Source organism: Phalacrocorax carbo, chromosome 28 (assembly GCF_963921805.1).
Source record: "Phalacrocorax carbo chromosome 28, bPhaCar2.1, whole genome shotgun sequence".
NCBI lineage: Eukaryota > Metazoa > Chordata > Aves > Suliformes > Phalacrocoracidae > Phalacrocorax > Phalacrocorax carbo.
In genome coordinates, this window is record NC_087540.1 from 1,802,336 (window position 1) to 1,822,775 (window position 20,440).

The 20,440-nt window shown below is 50.2% G+C and overlaps 1 protein-coding gene and 1 pseudogene across 1 annotated transcript; one reads left to right on the forward strand and one right to left on the reverse strand.

Annotated features, from left to right (window-relative positions):
- Positions 1-244: 244 nt before the first annotated feature.
- LOC104042864 (repetin-like) lies at positions 245-1,964 on the reverse strand (annotated as a pseudogene).
- Positions 1,965-18,056: 16,092 nt separating this feature from the next.
- LOC135317973 (keratin-associated protein 10-4-like) lies at positions 18,057-20,240 on the forward strand. Its single transcript, XM_064474712.1, has 2 exons — positions 18,057-19,210; positions 19,298-20,240. The coding sequence occupies exons 1-2, from the start codon at positions 18,057-18,059 to the stop codon at positions 20,238-20,240; spliced, it is 2,097 nt and encodes a 698-aa protein (XP_064330782.1).
- The last annotated feature ends 200 nt before the right edge of the window (positions 20,241-20,440 follow it).

A 20,440-nucleotide genomic window follows, 5' to 3' on the forward strand; every position in this document is an offset into this window, starting at 1 on the left:
TCTGCCGTTTTGCCTTCAGTTTTATTGCTTTGCTTACACAGGCAGAGGCAGCCTAACACGGAGTAAGAGGGAAGGTCTCGAGTCGTGCATAGCTCAGTACAAACCAGGGGTGTGAAGCCCAGGGATTATAAGGAATTGGACGAGACGTGACAAATAGAAATTCAAAACCCAGAGTGGGACTGGACATGATGCACCTCCTTGCAGGGGGCAAAAACCTCACTTAGATGGGGGCTTGTTCGAGCCTTTACTGCTGTGGTGGCCACTGAACAGAGACTGCAGGACCTCTGTAGCGGGTTGTCTTTGGTGTTGAGCATCTTCTTGCTGTTGTGCTGGACAAGATGGAGTCTCTGCCCTGCTGTGCGCCTGCTCCAGCTCCTGGAGTCAGGGAGCTGATGGCAACCTGGGTCAAGACATGTTCCCTGAGGCATGGGATCCCGATGGGGGCTTGGACCCCGCTGTGGGTCAGCAGCTTCTGGGTCTTGCTGGGGTTGGGGTCCTGCTGAGGAGCCTCAGACCTGGGTCTTGTTGTTTGCGCCTCTTACTTGTGTCTCAGAGGAACAGTTCAGGTTCTTCTCTGCTGATTCTGTCTCTGGGCTCTGAGAGTGGTTTGAACCCTGTCCTGGCACATCAGTTTCTTGGGCCTGGTTGGTTTTTGGGTCCTGTTTTGGATTATCAGTCTCTTCAGCCTTATGGGTATTTCTGTCCTGCTCTGGGGTTGCAGAGTCCAGAATCCCCTTCTGGTGCTTCAGTCCCATCATCCTGGTGGGTGTTCTAGTCCTGCTTTTGTGTCTCACCCTCCTGGGTTTGATGGGTGTCCTGGACCTGCTTTGACATCTCACCCTCCTGGGTTTGATGGGTGCCCCAGCCCTGCTTTGATGTCTCTCCCTCCTGGGTTTGATGGGTGTCCTGGACCTGCTTTGATGTCTCTCCCTCCTGGGTTTGATGGGTGCCCCAGCCCTGCTTTGACGTCTCACCCTCCTGGGTTTGATGGGTGTCCTGGACCTGCTTTGATGTCTCTCCCTCCTGGGTTTGATGGGTGTCCTGGACCTGCTTTGATGTCTCACCCTTCTGGGTTTGATGGGTGTCCCAGCCCTGCTTTGACGTCTCACCCTCCTGGGTTTGATGGGTGTCCTGGACCTGCTTTGATGTCTCACCCTTCTGGGTTTGATGGTTGTCTGGGTCCTCTGCCTTGGTGTCTTGAACCTGATTGTTCACACCCTGCTCGGGAACCTGCTGGTTGCAGGAGACCCTCCCTGCTGCACGTGGTCCCGGCAGCTGCTCCCCACCTGCCTTCTCTTGTGCTGTCAGCTCTTCACCATCTTCTGGTGCCTGGTGCTGCTGGAGTGGCTTGTAACAAGCCTTGGCCACGTGGAAAACCAGGCTGAGCAACTCGCTGAAGTCACCTCTGCAGTTGCTGTCATCATCCAGGAAGCACAGCACCTCTTGATGGTTTTGGGGTATTGAGGGTTCTGTAAAGAGACAAATGGTGTTGGCAAAGCCCATGAGCCATTTGTGCCACCTCTCTAGGAGTACTCGAGCAGTCTCAGGACAGAAATTCAGCCCCACGGCTGCCCCCCACTACTGTGGCTCATGTTGCTCTCTGCACCAAGCTCTACAAGCTGTTGGCACTGGGAGAATGAACAGCCTCTCCTTTTCCCTGCAGATCCGGGGCTTTGAAGGCACCTGTGCCTTTCCCAGGGAGCCAGGTGCCCTGTACCCCTGCACGGGAATGCACGGCTTTACCCACCCCGCCCCACTCCTCATCGCAGCCCTGCAGCCAGAAGGCCCACCTCCCGCAGGCGCCAGCTGCGGGGCCGGATCCTCACCTCCATCGCATCCATGAACCCCTCCTCAACGCGCTACCTCGGCTCCTCCCTGCTCAGGGGGCTGCCGATGCCGCCACGTCTGGTGCACGTGTACAAAGCAGCAACGATGCCATTGATGTTTTCCTGGAGCTGGGCCATGTCCCTGCAAAACTGGGGCAGCCTGCAAGAAAAACGCAGACAAGAAGGGGCTTGTTTGTTTGTTTGCTTGGTTTTCAGATAAGTTACTCTCAAACAACACGGCTGGACAGGCAGAGAAAGAGAGAAGAGCCAGAGAAGGGCACAGATCAAATGAAAATGTATAAGGGAAGGGAAAGAGAGCGCAAAAAGGATCTCACAGGAAAACAAATCTGAAAGATGAAACTCGGCTGGGCGTGAGGACCGGCAGGTGACGGCCGGAGAGGTGAGCGAGAGCCAAAGGCTGGGGACACACAGGAAGAGAGGAGAGAAAAAAAATCCATGTGGCTTTCTCTGGAGCAGAGCAGAACTGTGAACGGAGGCTGTCTCTGACAAACCATGGAATAGCATAATTCCAGAGCTCTGTCATTATTATTTTTTCCTTTAGGAGAGCTCAGCATTGGCAGCTCCAGGGACATCCTCATGGCCAAGAAGCTCCTGCTTTCCTGCTGGTAGCAAAATGTAAAATGTGTAAAAAGCCTGTCCGGGCTTACCCAGGCGGGGAGCAGGAGCGCTGAGCTTCAGGAGCGCAGCCCGGAGCACATCGGCTCTCGGCCGTCTTATATACAGTTCAGGATCCCAGCCTGCATCTTCCAGAGGAGACACCCCATCACCAGAGCGACCCGAAACGTCTCTCACCCGATTACGGCGTCATGCCCCATCCTAATTTGTCTCTTTCTCATTAATCTCTACTCTGATGTTTTTCTCTGGAGTTAATGCATGAGCCTTCCTCAGCTTTCCCCACCTGCAGACACGCTTCAGAGGAATTTAACAGAAAAGGCTATTTTTACCACTGGAGGATTTTTTTTAAGGTGGTGCCCAAGCAACGCCAGGACTTGTGCTTGGCAAATGTGTTTTGTGAGAGGGCGATCCCCAGCGACCGACACGTAGGGGAGGAGTCCAGGAATTCTTGCATGGTGAATAAAGAGAATTAAAAAAAAAAAAAAGCAACAAACAAACAAAGGAAGAAAAATGAGGATATTACGATGCCAAGATTAATGCGATTCCTTCCAAAAACTCCCTCTCCTGGATCCTGACGGGGCGGTAGGCATCGAGCAAAGAAATCTTTTCAAACAGTGCCACCAAGTGGCACTTGGAGTAGGCCAGAGGGGTGCCATGGCACGTCCCCGAGGCAGAGAGCAGCTGGGGCCCGTCGGCATGGCGGGCTGCAATCACCCATTTACCAGAAGGGAAAACTGAGGCACATGGTGAGGAAGGGACTTAAACCCCTTGTGCTGTCCCCACTGCCACCCTCTGTCCTGTGGGTGAGGCCACCATACTGGTGCCCGCTGGGTCAACTGGGAGCCCCGCAGGCCTAAACGCAGTTATTACTGTTTGCTCAGGAAAATAAATTTTATATCCCCCTATGCTGTATTATCGCCCCCAGGTGCTCCAAGTGCAGTGGATATGAAAGTTGTTTCCTAGGCACTTTGTGTAAGACTTTTAGGTGTCCTCATTACAGCTTCCTATTTTTTAAAGTCCTTTTCTTGGCCAATACATGGTTAAAAAGAAAGACTGGAAAAAAACTATATCAGAAATTAATGTACTTTTTAAAGTACGAGGTGTTTTAGGCACAGAAAATAAAACATACCCAGTTTTGTATTAAAAAAGCTCTTTCAGGAAAATGTCCTGGCTTGCTCTGTGCCTGGCAGGGGGAAGGTTAATGGATCCCACTCCCTTTGTGTGAAACCCTTCAGGTGTACAGGGAAAGGCTCGGAGAGGAGAAACGGCTGCAGGGTCAGGAGGGCTTTGTAGGCTGTCCTGTCCATTGGTTGTGGGCTGAGTCCTCTTGAGCTCAGGGCTTCTTTTTCTCTGCCTGAAACCATCCCTTTCTTTAAGCTGAGAGTTTTCTAATATACCGTGGTTTTAATTCCAGGTGCCACTAAGCAGCTCTTCTGTCAGCCCAAGTGGGCAGTGCTGGCGAGGAGCTATGATTTCTCTCTTTCTTTCTTTCTTTCTTTCTTTCTTTCTTTCTTTCTTTCTTTCTTTCTTTCTTTCTTTCTTTCTTTCTTTCTTTCTTTCTTTCTTTCTTTCTTTCTTTCTTTCTTTCTTTCTTTCTTTCTTTCTTTCTTTCTTTCTTTCTTTCTTTCTTTCTTTCTTTCTTTCTTTCTTTCTTCTTTCTTTCTTTCTTCTTTCTTTCTTTCTTTCTTTCTTTCTTTCTTTCTTTCTTTCTTTCTTTCTTTCTTTCTTTCTTTCTTTCTTTCTTTCTTTCTTTCTTTCTTTCCTTTCTTTCTTTCTTTCTTTCTTTCTTTCTTTCTTTCTTCTTTCTTTCTTTCTTTCTTTCTTTCTTTCTTTCTTTCTTTCTTTCTTTCTTTCTTTCTTTCTTTCTTTCTTTCCTTTCTTTCTTTCTTTCTTTCTTATCTATCTATCTATCTATCTAATCGACCACCCTTTCTATCACATCTGCATGGAAACACCCTGCTTTCCTCTAACACATGGCATGTTTGCTGCTAACCTTCTCGTTAAGCTCCACTGGGGGTAAGGGGCAATTACTGGGGGCACCTTGGAGGGGCAGAAGTGTTTAGGGTGTTCTTGCTGAAGTTATTTCTAGTCAAACCACCTGGACCCTCGGTAGAGCTGTTTCTCCTCTTGTAGACAACTGCAGACAATAACAGATTTACCTTGTACAGTATTTCATATGTGCTTTATGAAGCAGAGAAGGTTAGAGGGTCAAATGATATGTAAAGAAGTTAGAAGTGCTGCAGAAAAGTGAAAACCATCACTTTCAGCGGAGCTTGTGATAAACCCTGCTGAATCCAGGGAGTGGAGGGCAGGTGCTTCTGGGACTTGTGCTAACAAAATCACATGAAACTTCAGTGGTGCTGCCTGAGAGCTGTGAAATAGGATGGGAGGCTTTGCACAAGCTCACACCTGGTTTGCCATGATGCTGCGGGGTTTTGAACAGGATTGGGAGGGGGCTGGGAGGTGTTGCTCTCTGAAAAGGTCTGGAAAGAAGCTGATCTTCCCAGGAGGCCCTCCACAACAGAAAAGCAGCGTTTGTGCTGCTCTTTACCCTGAAAACTGTACTTCTGAATTGCTTAATACAATTAGCTCGTGATCCCTTTGGCTGTGATGAAGCTTGGGCTCCAATTTCTCTGTTTTCACCCAATATCAAAAGGGACCAGTGGCCTCCAAGGCCCCATGTGGTTAGAGATTCCCAGGCACGCCAAGACCTTCAAGCCGTGCTGGTGCTGGAAAGGCATCATTAGCACCACAGCTCACATTTTGGGGCAGGACGGGCAGTGTCTCGCTTTAGCATGACTGATCGCTCCTTCCCCTGTGATGCCACCCACATTTGAGAGAAGAAGAAATACTTTGGGAGTCTGCGTTTGAAACAGCCAAAATGCACGTTAATTGGGGCTGGCTTTCCAAGGCGGATTTGCCGTGAAGACATGGAGGTAAGGTGCGCGGTGTGGTGGAGGAGGCAACAAGTCCGCAGCACTTTGTTTACTCGGCAAACTCACTCCATTAATATTCACAAATCTTGGAGGTGTATTTGCTGAAGGAGCCGTGTCCTCTGAGCTCACCTGTAGATAATTCACTGGGGCACTGGGCAGAGCAGCTCCTCTGGATAGACAGTGTGTATTTAAGCTTAGGCTGCTGGTAAAATGCTCTCCGGTTGCTTTCTTGAAGCTGTTTGATCGCCTAATTTTATTCACATCTCTCCAGTCCATCTTTCTTTCTGTGTTTTTTTTTGGGGGCAAAAAGCTATTCTAAGCACGCTGCTCTGTGCGTTCCCATGAGGGGAAGCTGCGGTCCCCCGGGCTGCGGACTGCGTAGCTGGGATGGGTTTGGGTGAAGCTGGAGGTGACGCCCGGCTCACGGCAGCACTGGGTCTTTGGCATGGTCATTTGGAGCAAGATTCATGTCAGATGTGTAGGAAAAAAGGAAGGTGTGGAAAATCTAAGTGTGTCTCGTTACACAGAGCTTTTAAATAATTTAGTAGCTGTTATTACCACCACGGTGATTGCTGAAGGTCTGTAACTTAGGTCATGCTTAAATTTCTTCTGCTGTATTTTAATGTGTTAAACTTCAGGTAAACCAACCTCACCTAAAATTCTTTTCTTTAAAAATATAACCAGAAAACTGGTGCCTCCTCAGGCAGCCCAGGGTTATTTTCTTCTCTTCTGCCTAAAGACCTTGTGGATTTGGAAAATCGCTCCACTCTGCGGTTAAAGTGAAGGAAAGGAATAAGCAGGTGAGGGAGGCATTGGGAAGGAAGGGGGCACAGAAAAAGCTTTGCTGGCAGCGTGGCGAGCGCGTGAGGCAGTAATGGCAGGGACTGGTGTTGAGCTGGTGTCGGGTGTTAGGACTTAGGGGTGTTTAAAGTCTGGGGCTCGAGAGGGTGGGAGTTAGGTCAGAGCGGTCAGGTTTCTCAACAAAAAATAAAGCAGGAAATTACTGTTTATTCCTGCATGGCTGTGATTGTTCCTGCTCAGCAGGGAAGAGCAGAAGTGGAGGTTAGCGCTGATGAAGGAGGGAAAGTGCTGCACTGGAGGTTTAGTGTGAGAAAGCATTTAAATATGGGGTTTGGAGAGCTGGAAGGCTTTGGGGCTCGAATGGACGGGGCTTGCTTCGGGAGGCTAAAAGCAAACGCCTGCACTCTGTGCAGACACGGGACCCAGAGGTTTTATCTGTGGTTACTGCCTTCCTAACGTGCCCCCTTTGCCTTTTCTGCCTGTTGTCTCCTTCTCTCTTTCGCCTGCTGCGAGCTGAGGGCAGTTTGCGCTGAGGCTCAGGCTCACCTCCCTTCCCTTGCCTCGTTCCATACACAAAGCACGATTCCTAAACTTTCCAAGGGCTGGGGCCCATTACGCAGAGAGTTTTATCACTACATCTATGTCATTATCAGGAATTAAGCTAATTGGCATAAAGTGCTTTATTTTCCTATGCTGCCTAGGCATTTCAGCAAGTTATTTCTGTTGCAACCTTCTTTATTGCTAATTCATTGTGACATTAAGAAGTGTAATACATCAGCTTTTCTCTAATACGTTTCCACTTTTTTACATGTTAATGAGCATATTTAACATATTTCTTCAGAGATAATTGGATTCTAAGACTCCCTGTGGTAATGTACTGAATGCCAGCTAGCAATGCCTTTAATATCTAAAAGACTCTTTCTGCATTTGAATAATCCCACAATTAAAATTAGGAATTAATCTCTTGGCTGAAACGAGGCTTTTGAGGATACTTTTCTTGTTTTGAGACAGTTTTAATACATACATTAACTATACTTATGGAGAAGTTAATTAAACCCCTCCTTTGCATTTGCACCCCAGAACTCACAAAGGGGCACAGGTATCTCAGATTATCTTGTTCCTCTCAGCCATTGATCCTCCTTGTGAAGGCAGGATTTTTTTCTGTGCTTCATTTGCTCATAACTTATCCAACCGGCTGGTTTAATTCAAAACATAGAAGCTATCACTGAATAGATTATTTTTTTCTGAAGGTGCAAAAGAGCTCACAAGTTCACTTAAACAGCTCTGGGTCTGGAAAAAATGAAAGGGAATGATACGTAGCTAGCCAGTGCATAGAGAGCCTGTAGGAAATTCTGTCTCTCGTTTTAAGCAAATCCTTAGCAATTAGAGACTAAGAATAAACCTAACGTGGAAATGGGGCAGGGAGGAAGATGAGATGAGATTATCCCACATTTCACCTCCCTCCAAAGGCACCTGCTTTTCACCGTAAGGAGGAGGACTGTCGGTGGGGCAGCATGCTGCATGGCAGTCCTTCAACCCAGGTGGCTGGGAATGCTGTTAACTGACAGACGATCAAGACAAAATTAATCACGTAGCTACTACTCGTTACCTCCGTCCCAGAAGACTCCAAGTCCTGCTTTTTATCTGCATTAAAGAAAACGAGCTTTGAGACTGCCTGTGTGCTCCTTGCCTTTCAACCTCTCCAAGCTCCGGTAAGAGATGTCACAGAATCATGTCCTCCTGCCTCTCCACGCCGCGCACCACCAGAGGACGCTGCGTGTGTACATGCACAGTCACACGTGTGCGTGCTCGCTATGGGCGCGCGAGCCAAGCGTGTGCATGCACGGACACACCTGCGCGCGTTTGGTGTGGGCAGCCGGGACGCCATCCCACCCACCAGGTCTGCTGCCCGCACCCAGACCTCGCTCAGATGCGCTCCCTGAGCCAGCCACAGGGCTTAGCTTTGGAAAATCAGCTTCTGGGCAGAGCTCTGACCATGAACCAGCTTTTTGTGGTAGTGCTCCGAGGCTGGGCAGCTGTAGCAACCTGGCTGCGAGCAATCCCCTTGGATTTTCTTCCCCTACTGCATCATTCTGAGCTCAGAGCCGTTTCTCCTGCCATGTGTGGGGATCCCAGCTGGGGATGGAGGCAGCGGCAGTTTGCTCCTGCCACCGTGTGCCCGTGGAGCTCGCTGCCTCATCCCGGGGCTGTCAGGAGACGGGCTGGGATGGGACAGGGCGGTTGGCTCAGTTGTGGTCTCTGCTGGTTTGCTCCACTCGAAGGCTGAGGGTTTGGTGGAGACCTGAGTCACCTCTTGCGGCCGTGGTGGAAGTGAATCATGGGCTGCACTCATTTTGGCTGCTCCCCTTGGTGGTGGGGACAATTTCGGTGCCTTTGCCCGTTAGCTTCCTCGCTGCCCAGCACATCAGCGGGAGAGTTCCTGTTCCTTTTGCTAGCTCCTTTTTGGAAGAAGCTGCAATTTTGGGCGACGGCTTTAAGACTCAGGTTTAGTGTCTTCGCTGATGGGGGTGGAAAGCTGCTTTCTGCTGTCCTGAAAAGAACCTCTGGCCACCAAGGAGTGACCACAGGAGCACAGAGGGCAGGTGGAGGTGAAGAAACTAAGAAGTGCTTGGGGGTGGCTGCGCTGCAACGACGGGAGCATTGTCTAGAGCAGAGGGTGGAAGAGGGCAGGGAGGACGTGTTGGGAAACACAACCTGATAGAAACCCCACCAAAGCCAGGCTGGCAGTGTGGCAGATCTGGCTGGGCAAGGTGTCACTGGGGAGGACCAAGGCACCGTGTTGGACTGGCAGCCGAGGACTGGAGGGGTGCTCTAGGGGCAGACGGAGCTTGCCTGGCAGGGACGCCTTGCTGGCGGCGGTAAGGCAGCACTCAGCGAGGTGAACAGCACAGGTCTGGAAGCTGCTTGCACTGGGCTTGTCAAGTGGCAGCGGAGGGGAAAGCCAGGCGCTAAGCAGGCCGATGCACCTTGTCCTGCACTGTGCTGCCTGTGCTGCTTGCAGGACCGCAACTCCTGCCTGCTCCTCTCCTTTTTTTCCAGAGATGTGCAGAGAGGGATATCACCTGCTTCCTTTTTTTCATAGGGGTTCATCTTCCTTTAGCCTGGTTTTCCCAAGAAGTAAAGCTTCTACACTCCCGATTTTAATATCCTAAGCTATTATTTGCAAGCAAATTTGACACAGTGGCGTAGTTCAAATAAATGCTAAATCTCTACTAGTTTCATGAAAATCAGTAGAGACGTGGCTAGTGCTGCTGTAATAGAAAGGACTGATCAGTTCTCCCTTCATCGGGCTGTTGGACACAGGACAGACGGCAGAAACCAGGCACTACCAGTTCTGCCTGTGGCCTGCCTTGTTTAGGAGCAACATTTCTGTTTGTTTACACGGGAAAGGTGAGCACAGGGGAAGGCGTGCTGAGCTCTGGCACGCTCCCAGCCGTTCTCAGAAACTTCTTGCCCTGGTGTACATTTGCGCTGAAGTTTAGAGCTGCGCCCTGCTTGAAACCGAGCCAGTTGCAGCCCATGGGCAAAAGTCACCTGGTCCTGAACCCAGCAAGATGCTGGATGGGAGCCTGAAAACCAGAGGGGAAAAGGTGGGGTGAAGAAAAAGGGAATCCAGAGCCAACGTGGCAATGGCCGAACTCATTATTTTTGTTAAATGCTTCACTTAGTGCAGCTCGTGTGTGTTTTGAAGAGTTACTTGGATGTGCTCAGGGGTCCTGACCTCTCTGCTTTTAGTACAGGGTGGGAGATGCTAGTTTTAACTGGACTTCTCAGTCTCCTCTTTGTGCCTGGAAGACCCTCTGGAGCTGGTGACTCAGGCCAGGAGAATGTGGACTCCAGACTGGCACCGCTCACAAGTGCAGACGTGCAGCAGTTGACCTGCTCTGAAACATCGGCTTCCTAAAATGACTCAGCCGGCTCCATGAAATACGCAGTACCAGCCCTGGGGTACTGCTTGTGGTCCTTCATCTCAGTACCAGCTGAGAGGTCCGTACGCAAGCGCTCAGCCTTGTCGGCCATGCCTGAGAAATGAGGTCTTTGACTTTGGTTTGCAAAGAAAGTTTGGCCAAACCCAGGTCATTTTGTCTTTTCCTTCCTCTCTGTAGGAAAGGGATAAATTACTGGCTGATATGTTAGGAATGCCACAATCACACCTGGTGCCTCTTTTCCAGCTGTACCAATTACACTCCACCCTGATGATGATGAGGTGTCACAAGGCAGGAATAATGACAGATGAGCGAGGGGAGGAGATCATGGCGAGGGGAACATGAGAACCGTCAAAGGAATGAAGAGCTGGGGGAAGGCAATGAACAGGCTGTTCATGGGTTTTGAGATGCAAATGCAGTACGGCCCCAAATAACACGGACCAGTGAAAGGATCTACCTGGATCTGGTCCTCTTCCTGCTTTGCTGCTTTGCCACCAGCACTGCAGGCCCACAGCTGGGGTCAGGGCACTGCAGCCCAGCCACAAAGACCGCCTCTGGCCCAGGCTGCTTGAACGAAGAAGCGCTCGCTGAAATGACCGTCGATGCACCCAACAAAGGGGATGAGTTTTTCTAGGTTTAGTTGTCATATAAAACGTGACATACTTATGGCCCTGGGTGGGTTGTGGAGTCCTTTAAAGAGCTAAAGAAACCTTCACCTTGGTCTTGATGAACACCTCCAGCTTAAGGACGCTTGAGGAAAGGAAACTCACTTCCTCGCTTGCTGAGCGGCTGCTGTGCTGGAAATCTTGTTGTGTAGCTGTTGGTAAGCACTCGGAAGCACCCAGGATGATGCCAACAAACTCTGAGCATCAGCAGATGGGTGTCTGAACATCAGATGTGCTGGGTTGGAGCACACTGTGTTGGCATAACCATAAACGTTGCAGTTGCGTGGGGAAGAGCCAGCCAGGGCGATGCAAGCGTGTAATGAGAAGTTATTTTAGTAACTGAGATTATGTGGGAGAGTGCAACGATTTGTAAGGGCAGCCTCGTAATACGGTGTCAAAAGAGCATCTTATAACCACATGCTGAACTTACCTGACTTTGCAAGGGCATATTTGGTGCTACAGCACACGGTTTCCTCTGCTTATCCTCTTTCCTGGTTCATCTTTAGTTGTCATTTTTATGTTACTATAGGCTATCTTTACTAATGTTAGATTTATAGGTGTTTCCAAAGTCCAATACTCCAGATCTAATCTAACTTGCAGAAGAGTCTTATTACAACATAATGCGTGATATATTTAGTTTCAGGCACAGTAATCTGGCGTAGTGTCTGGAGAATGATATCTGTTGATTTATTTACTGGGGAAAAAATGGAAACTGCTGACAAACTTCTCAGATTCATCAAGGTTTATTCCCTCAATCCAATAAACTGTGATTATTGCTACACTATAAGGACTTGTTTCATCTTCTGCAAATACACAGAGTGCACTAACACAGAGATATTTTATTTGATGTGCATATGGAGGCAGAAAAATCCTAACAGAGGACATTAAAGACCCAGCAAACAAAGTGCCATAATCCAATAAAAATGGCTTTCATTGAGCAGCTGTTTATGGATGCCTAGGCTGGTTGTCATCATTTTTCCAGGCTGCCCTGAGCTGGATTGGGCTCTTCTTGCAGCAGCAGCAGCAAACTGCTGTATCAGCAATCCGTAGCTCGTGACCAAGTGCCACTGGGTGCTAGCACCGAGTCTGCTAGGGCTACTGGGCAAGAAATGTCACATGATATCGATTACACGGCAGGCAGAAATAATTGGCATAGCCTTCTCCCGCCGGTCTTCCTATAACTTTTTAAAAGCTTTATCCGTCTACTGCATCAGGTTGCTGCTAATATTTAGAGAAATAACTCCAGTTCTGGCAAAAGCTGTTATGTGATGAAAACTTTTAATTATACGGAGTTTTATCCAGTCTTCAATGGGACATTGTGCAACAAAACTCCCATTTCTCAGCGTTACTCTTCTGCTGTTTCTGCAACTTCCTCCTATTCAGCATTTGCTCTTTCTTCACCCTAAATGCCATCTGTCATTTTATACCTCCTTAAAAGACCTTTCTCAAGCTCTGTTAGAATGATGCCTTTGAGCTACTTTTCTCAATATTCTCATAATAATTTCAATCTAAAAGACCATTAAAAAAAGAGGATAGAAATCCCAAGGGCAAAATCATAACTGAATTTGAGACGGATTATGAAAGTAGTTATTTGCATGTGAGAAGTAAAAAGGTTGAAGATGATGAAACGAGTCTCCGAGAGCAGTTAATACTTGCATTGCACTTTTGCCATTAGTATTGCAATAAAAATAAGAGCCATAATTAACAGATGATTGAAAAGTACTTTTTATTTAACACGAAACAATTTTTTTCTCTTACTGGTGCTCATGAGAAACCAAGAGACTCACCAGAGGTCTCATTTATGCAGGGAAACCTCTTTACCATGTGCCCACCGATGCCGCTCTTATTTCTTGCCTCGCAGCCAGTTTTGACACCTGGAAAGGCACCGCTCCACGATGGCGGCAGTGCGGGTGTTCAGGCGGAAAGGTGCTCGTGGGGACGGGCAGGCGCCGGCACCCTTGGCCGTGCCCTTGGTAGAGCTGGTGTCCGCGGGTCCCGCGGCGCCCTGGGGTGCGCACAGCTCCACGCTGCTCTGGGGCGTGCACGTCCCTGTGAGCTCTGCGGCGCTCTGGGACACGCATGGCTCCGCACAGATCACGCTTTGGGGCGTGCAGGGATCCACACGTGTAACTGAGCACTGATCGGGGCAGGGATCCGCAATGACCACAGCCTGGCCACAGCAGGGCTCCTCCGTGCAGGCCTCGAGCACCTCGAGGGTGCAGGGCTCCGCGCTGGAAACTGGGTGCTGCAAGGAGATGTTTTCCATGCAGGTCCCAACTGTCTCGGGGATGCAAGGCTCCGCTGGCTGGAAGGGGAAGGTCTCCACGCACATCCCAGCTGTGTCAGGGGGACAGAGCTCCACTGTCAGGATTGCGTGCTGGAGGGGGGAGGTCTTCACACAGGTCCCGACTGTCTCGAGGGTGCAGAGATCCATTGCTGAGGCTGGGTGCTGCACGGGGAAGGTTTCCACGCAGGTTCCAGCTGTCTCAGGGATGCAGAGATCCACTGGTGAGATTTCATGCTGGAGGGGGAAGGTCTCCACACATGTCCCAGCTGTCTCAGGGGTGCAAGGCTCCACTGGCGAGTCTGTGGGCTGGCATGGGTAGCTGCTCCCTCCCTTGCTTTGAGGGACTTCACAGGGGACTGCTGCCGGGTACGCGCAGGCACTCACACACGGCGGTGCGCAGGCGCCCCAGGCGGGGGTGTGCTCGGGCACAGGGACAGCAGGAGGTGGGCAGGCGTGCCCAACCTGAGGGCAAGCATCCAGGCAGGTAGCTGCACCCTGACACGGGCAGGGCTCCACCTGGAAGGTCTGCTCAGGGCAGGGGTGCATGTCCTGCACAGGGCAGGCATCCAGGGCCACCACGGCACAAAGCGATGGGCAAGCGTCGGTGTGCGCAGCCCCCGCCGTGCAGGCGGAAGGGGGCAGGCAGGGCAGCTCGCACGGAGACGTCATCCTTCTGCACTGCAGGCAAGCCTGAAAGGAAACGAGCAACTTGGTGTCTACGAACCCAAAACATCAGACGTTTCATTTTCTTGGCTGGTGAATTCTTCAGCAAGATGGTTGCTGTTTGTGCCACAATTTGGTCATGAAATAAGGAATAGAGAGAAAATTTGCTGGTTTTTTCCTTTCTTTTGTTTTTGTTTTTTTTTTTTTTTTTTTTTTTTTCAAATTCTGCAGCCACTCTTTATGAAAAGAAGGCTGGTCATCCTGTTTTTCTGTATAAACTTCCAAACTCAGCTTTTCTTATTAAAAACTGTTTTCAGCCAAGCAATTTCACCCTAGCAGCATTTTCTTGGGTGGATAGCTGTGGATTTTCAGCACGTTTATAAACCTCGAGTTAATCCCCTCTCTTCTGCAGACAGCTTCTCCTTGCCCTGAAACTCCCTTGCACGAGAATACCCATCTCGCAGCAGCTGCGAAAGGTGCAGCTATCACTTTCCTACCTTTACCACGGCTAAAAGCAGCAACAGGCTAGACAGGTAAAAGAAAGAAGTAGTTGTGCAGGTTTACCATGAGGGTAGGACCTCTTACCTGGGACCTTTGGTGGCTGCCGCACGCGATGCTGCAGTCCCGTCACCACTTAGATGATAAAGACATGCACGGCAGTTTCGGCTCCTGCCCTCCGCGTACGCGCTCGGTGAGAGGACGGTGTTTTATCCCTCTAAATCCAGGGCTGAGACAACGGGAAGCATTTTGCAGAGCATCCATGGGAATTAGAGTAAAGCAAATGCGAAGGAAAAAGATTATTACTCGTTCAAACTCTTATCACCAAGGAGGTGTGAGAGCCAATAAACAATTTCCCTTACGCAGCTGATAGCAGCAATCTATTTCAGCACGCAGTAGTGAATTATCACCAGCAATAGGCTGAGATCTGTACAATCCCAGAGGTACTTACCCAGCTCAGTATCAGCAAATAAAGACGGTGAGCAGACACAGCAACTTTAACCCGGGATCTGCCTTGTATATTCAAGAGCCTGGCCTCCGGAGATGAGGTGCCCCAGGCACACAGACAAGCTACCCTTTGCTAACCCAGACCTGCTCCGCCTCTGCCCTGTGATGGATTATTTGACTAATTATTTTTAATGGAAACCGGCTATTTCCGTGGCTGCAGCATAACCTCGAGTGAGCAAAGATGGCTTGTGAATTCACATGTCTTTTCAGTGGGACTGACGTCAGAGAAGAATTTAGGAAATGAATACACTCCCGGCTTGCTCTCAAATAGTTGGCCAGTCATGGGTCGGTTTTTCTGTGACGGTAAAACATCCTCCAACCCAACACATCACATGGGCCATTAGAGGCAGGATGGGATGTGGGATCTGGGGGATTCTTTTATTTTTAACCACATCTGACCTCTTTCTGTCACTGCCGCCGTCCTGTTCAGAAGTGGTGCTGCTGGTGTCTTGACGTACTTCTGGAAACTCTTATACCATCACCGGTCTCGTGATGTTTTGCATTTTCTCCTAAAGCTCTGACTCAAATAACATAATGCTAGTCCATCGCCATGACGTTGCCTTTATCCTCATGCAGGTGCACCCCTGAAGAGCAGACGGGTGATAGGAGGAGTGACCACCACCCTTTTTCCCTTCAGCCTGCTGGTTCACCAAAGCCAGCTGAATTATACTAAGGGCTGATTCAAATCACTGCAGTCGGCAGCGAACTGGCAACCCAAGAGGTCACGCATCCCAAATTTACTTATTTCGACTTAACCAAACCCCACTGCATTGGACACCACTGTGCTCAGCAGCACGGACACACACATTTAAAGGGAGAACCGCATGCAGGCAGAAAAACACACCTTCCTCTCTGGATTATATATGCCCTTGTCTCTGCACGCAAGTAATACTGGTTCGATGTTTGTGTCACCCAGTGACTTAAGGCTAGTTTGGAGTGAGCAGAGAAGGAAGATTCAGAGTCTTTGATCTCTCACAGGCAATACACTTGTTGGCTCTCCCTTCTCTCTTATAAAGAGGGAGTTTCAGACAAGAACATCTTTACTTGCCTGCAGTTGCGGCAGGCGGAGAGCGACGACTCCGTGCTGTGGCAGTCATGCCCAGTTCGGTGTCTCTTGTGAACGGTGTGTCTCAGTCTCGGTTTAGCCTCTTATAAGACAGAAATGTGCACAGCAAACCAAAAAGGGCCGCTACCACGGACACTGTGGTCAGAGCACCCAACACAGGTGGTTCATCACCCTGGACCACCACTGCATAGAGATGGGCCACTGCAGGGGAAGTCCTGGACGGAGCCTAAGTGACGTTGAAGACCTTAACGCAGTGTGAAGCCTTCCCTGGCTGCCTAACTGCCAAAATCATCACAAAGTTTGGTTATGCTGCCACACTGCACTTGGTTGAGCAACAGGGATGTTATGGAGCTGCCCGGGAACTTGGGTGCTCCCACATGCTGGGCTGCACTCCCCAGCGCACACCAGCGGTTACAGGGGGGTGAGCGCTCCCCTCCATCTGGCACATGTAAGATCACATCTAGATGCTGGGTCACATTTGGGGCCCACAGTGCAAGGCAGTCTCCAGCAAACTGGAGTGAGTCCAGTCGAGACCACCAAGATGGTCTGTGGGCCTTGAGATGATGACGGATGGGGGGAGGCTGAAGGAATTCCTCACCCTGGAAGGGAAAAGACTTAGGGGAGAACCTGGGGCCCCTTTCAGCTGTCTAAAAGATATTAATGGAGAGGCTTTTCTCAGAGATGCCCAGAGACAGGGTGAGAGGCAATGACTGCAAGTTGCAACAAGGGACCTTCTGACCAGATTATCAAGCATTAAATTCTCAGTAAGAGGGATATTGTGTGCCAGTAACAGCAAACAAACTTGCACAGTGGAGCAGAATAAAGCCTCTTACAGAGTCCTAGCCCATCTGTAGCCCTGCTCTGTATGGCTGTCTCAGAGGGAGGTGCAGGAAAATGCACCAAATTAACATTTATCAAAACAAAGTTTAATCCCGAGGGGGATTGTTTCCAGGCTGTATCATCAGTTCTTTGTTCCCCATCCCCCATAGGAAATAGGTGCATCAGGAATTCAAGCAGGCAGCAGTCATAGTGTCGCATGTACCACCTTAGTGGCTAGGTTTCATGAAAAATTATAATGTAAGCAAGTAATTTGAGGATTGGAGGTGGAGCAGGTCTGGATTATTAAAAATTTTATTTCCATACCCCTGAGGTGTCTCACTTCCGGAGACACGGACACTGAAATCGTATAAAAGGATTCATATTCTAGTGTTTCTCAAACCATTTTGGTTTCGTTTGCTAGTTGCTGGTGGTGAATTGGGTAAGTCTGCCTTGGCTTCCTGGGTAGTAAAGTAGTGGCTGGGGTTATTTAATTTTAAAATATTATCTGCAGAAGCAAGTTAGAAGATTTAGGAGTGCTTCTGCTTAGTGAGATTTGTGTGTGGTACTTATCAAGCAGCTGAGCTAAGGGTAAACATTCATTCCACCTTCTACCAGTCTTTATTTGCTGTCTGTTTTGCAATTGCTGTGCTTTCTCCATCAAGATGCGTCTCAGGGTAGTTGAGAGTGGACTAACCTCCCTCTTTCCCCAATGACATGGCTACCCTGATTTAACCAGGAAATTATTGTGTTTGGGAGAGATCAAAAGGCAAGGTTAGGACTTCAAAGGAAAAAAGTGGGAGGGAAGATAAGAAGTGGAGACTTGCAGGCTGCAAGTGTAAGCAATGCCTGGAAGGATGTCTGGATGAGAGGAGCTGGGAGGGCTTCTGTGGGAGAGGTGGGAAAGCAGCTGTACTGTGGCGTCAGAGCCTTCGTGGAGGTTTTCCAGCATGAAGCCTCCACTCACGTCCTCTAGCTGAGGACCTGCGTGTGGACAGGGCACCATCCGAAGCCTAGTAGTCTCCTTTTCATGTGGAAATAGGGAAGTAATGACAAAGAGTCAATCGCAAACCAAGGGCAGCTGTGGACAGGTGGGGGCTGGCACGACTTCACACCCTGCAGTAAAATCTAGCTGAGTCCAAATAACACTGCTTTTCTTTCGTGTTTTGTGAAGAAGTTGTTTGAAATGTACGTGCAGCCGGTAGCTACAAATGCGTCTAAAATACTTTCATGTGGAGTTAGTGCCCTGCTGTTGATTTCAGGCTGTTTCCCAGTATATTGTTCAGTATTCCAATGGAAAAAGCATAGTTTAACTCAGCGTATAAAATATCCTTGTGAAAGCTGAATGTCTCTGTTTTCCACAAAGTATATTCCTTTCCTGCTTTCAGACGTTACTCCTCCCTCAAAGATGTGTCGTCAAAATGGTTGCCAAGTCAGACAGCTCTGCATTCCACCTCCCACCATCTTGGTGACAAGTTTTCCCGTGAAAAAATGTGTGGATCTCTGTGGCGTTGCCTGCAACATCCCCCGTTTGCCTCCATGTGTGGATCCCTGCTGCTGTCTTGGGATTCCCCAGGGCACCACCACTTACGTGAACCTGGGTAATCTCAGTAGGACGCAGACTGCCGGCTGCGTGGATCCATGCTGCCTCGGAATCACCACGTGTGCGCCTCCGTGCTGTGAGGAGGGAAGCAAGTGCAGCGCCACTTGTGCCAACCCATGCTGCTACAAAGTGACGGAGTGCACCACCAGGTGCCAAGATGCATGCTGTGAGGAGGTGACCAAGTGCACCACCACGTGCGTGGATCCCTGCTGCAAGGAAGTGACCCAGTGTGCCACCAGATGCCAAGATCCCTGCTGCAAGGAAGTGACCCAGTGTGCCACCAGATGCCAAGATCCCTGCTGCAAGGAAGTGACCCAGTGTGCCACCAGATGCCAAGATCCCTGCTGCAAGGAAGTGACCAAGTGCACCACCAGATGCCAAGATCCCTGCTGCAAGGAAGAGACCAAGTGCACCACGACATGCGTGGATCCCTGCTGCAAGGAAGTGACCCAGTGCACCACGACATGCGTGGATCCCTGCTGCAAGGAAGTGACCAAGTGCACCACGACATGTGTGGATCCCTGCTGTAGTGAGGTCACCAAGTGCACCACCACATGCGTGGATCCCTGCTGCAAGGAAGTGACCAAGTGCACCACGACATGCGTGGATCCCTGCTGCAAGGAAGCGACCCAGTGCACCACCAGGTGTGTGGACCCATGCTGTGGACCTGTGACCAGATGTACCACCACGTGCGTTGATCCCTGTTGTGGGGAAGTGACCAAATGCACCACCAGGTGCATAGATCCGTGCTGTGAAACTGTCACCAAATGCACCACCAGGTGTGTAGATCCATGCTGCAGGGAAGTGACCAAGTGCACCACCAGGTGTGTCGATCCATGCCGTAGAGAGGTGACCAAGTGCGCCACTAAGTGTGTGGACCCATGCTACGACAGAGTGACCAAGTGCACCACCAGTTGTGTAGATCCATGCTGCAGGGAAGTGACCAAGTGCACCACCAGGTGTGTGGACCCATGCTGTGGAGCTGTGACCAGATACACCAAGTGTGTGGATCCATGCTGCGGCAGGGTGACCAAGTGCACCACCAGGTGCGTAGATCCATGCTGTAGAGAGGTGACCAAGTGCACCACTAAGTGTGTGAATCCCTGCTGTGGAGGAGTTGTGAAGTGTGCCACCAGGTGTGTGAATCCCTGCTGTGGACCTGTGAGCAGATGCACCACTACATGTGTGGATCCATGCTGCGGGCGAGTGACCAAGTGCACCACCAGATGTGTGGATCCCTGCTGTAGCGAGGTCACCAAGTGCACCACCACGTGCGTGGATCCCTGCTGCAAGGAAGTGACCCAGTGCACCACGACATGCGTGGATCCCTGCTGCAAGGAAGTGACCCAGTGCACCACGACATGCGTGGATCCCTGCTGTAGTGAGGTCACCAAGTGCACCACCACGTGCGTGGATCCCTGCTGCAAGGAAGTGACCCAGTGCACCACGACATGCGTGGATCCCTGCTGCAAGGAAGTGACCAAGTGCACCACGACATGCGTGGATCCCTGCTGTAGTGAGGTCACCAAGTGCACCACCACATGCGTGGATCCCTGCTGCAAGGAAGTGACCAAGTGCACCACCAGATGTGTGGATCCCTGCTGTAGTGAGGTCACCAAGTGCACCACCACGTGCGTGGATCCCTGCTGCAAGGAAGTGACCAAGTGCACCACGACATGCGTGGATCCCTGCTGCAAGGAAGTGACCAAGTGCACCACGACATGTGTGGATCCCTGCTGTAGTGAGGTCACCAAGTGCACCACGACATGTGTGGATCCCTGCTGTAGTGAGGTCACCAAGTGCACCACCACATGCGTGGATCCCTGCTGTGGGGGTGCTCAGGCTGTTACGAAGTGCGTGGATTCCTGTCCCACGGCCTGTGTTACGCAATCCACGCCCCCGTGTAGGGGTGTGTACACCTGTGCCTGTGGCCGGCACTACTGCATCACATGTGCAGATGTCTGCTGTCGGAAACGCGTGATCCCTTGAGGGGCTGCATGTGGGGGCTTCTGCGGTGGGAACCCAAGGGGACCCCACTCTGCAGTGCCATTGCCCTGTGGAGTCTCCGAAGGCTCAGGGATGAAAATTCGCAGATCCCTGAACTTGGCAACGTCTTCCTCACATCTTTGCTTTCCTAGTGCCCTTCCTGCCCTAGGAAGAGTAATCCTAAAATGGTTTTCCTTACGTTC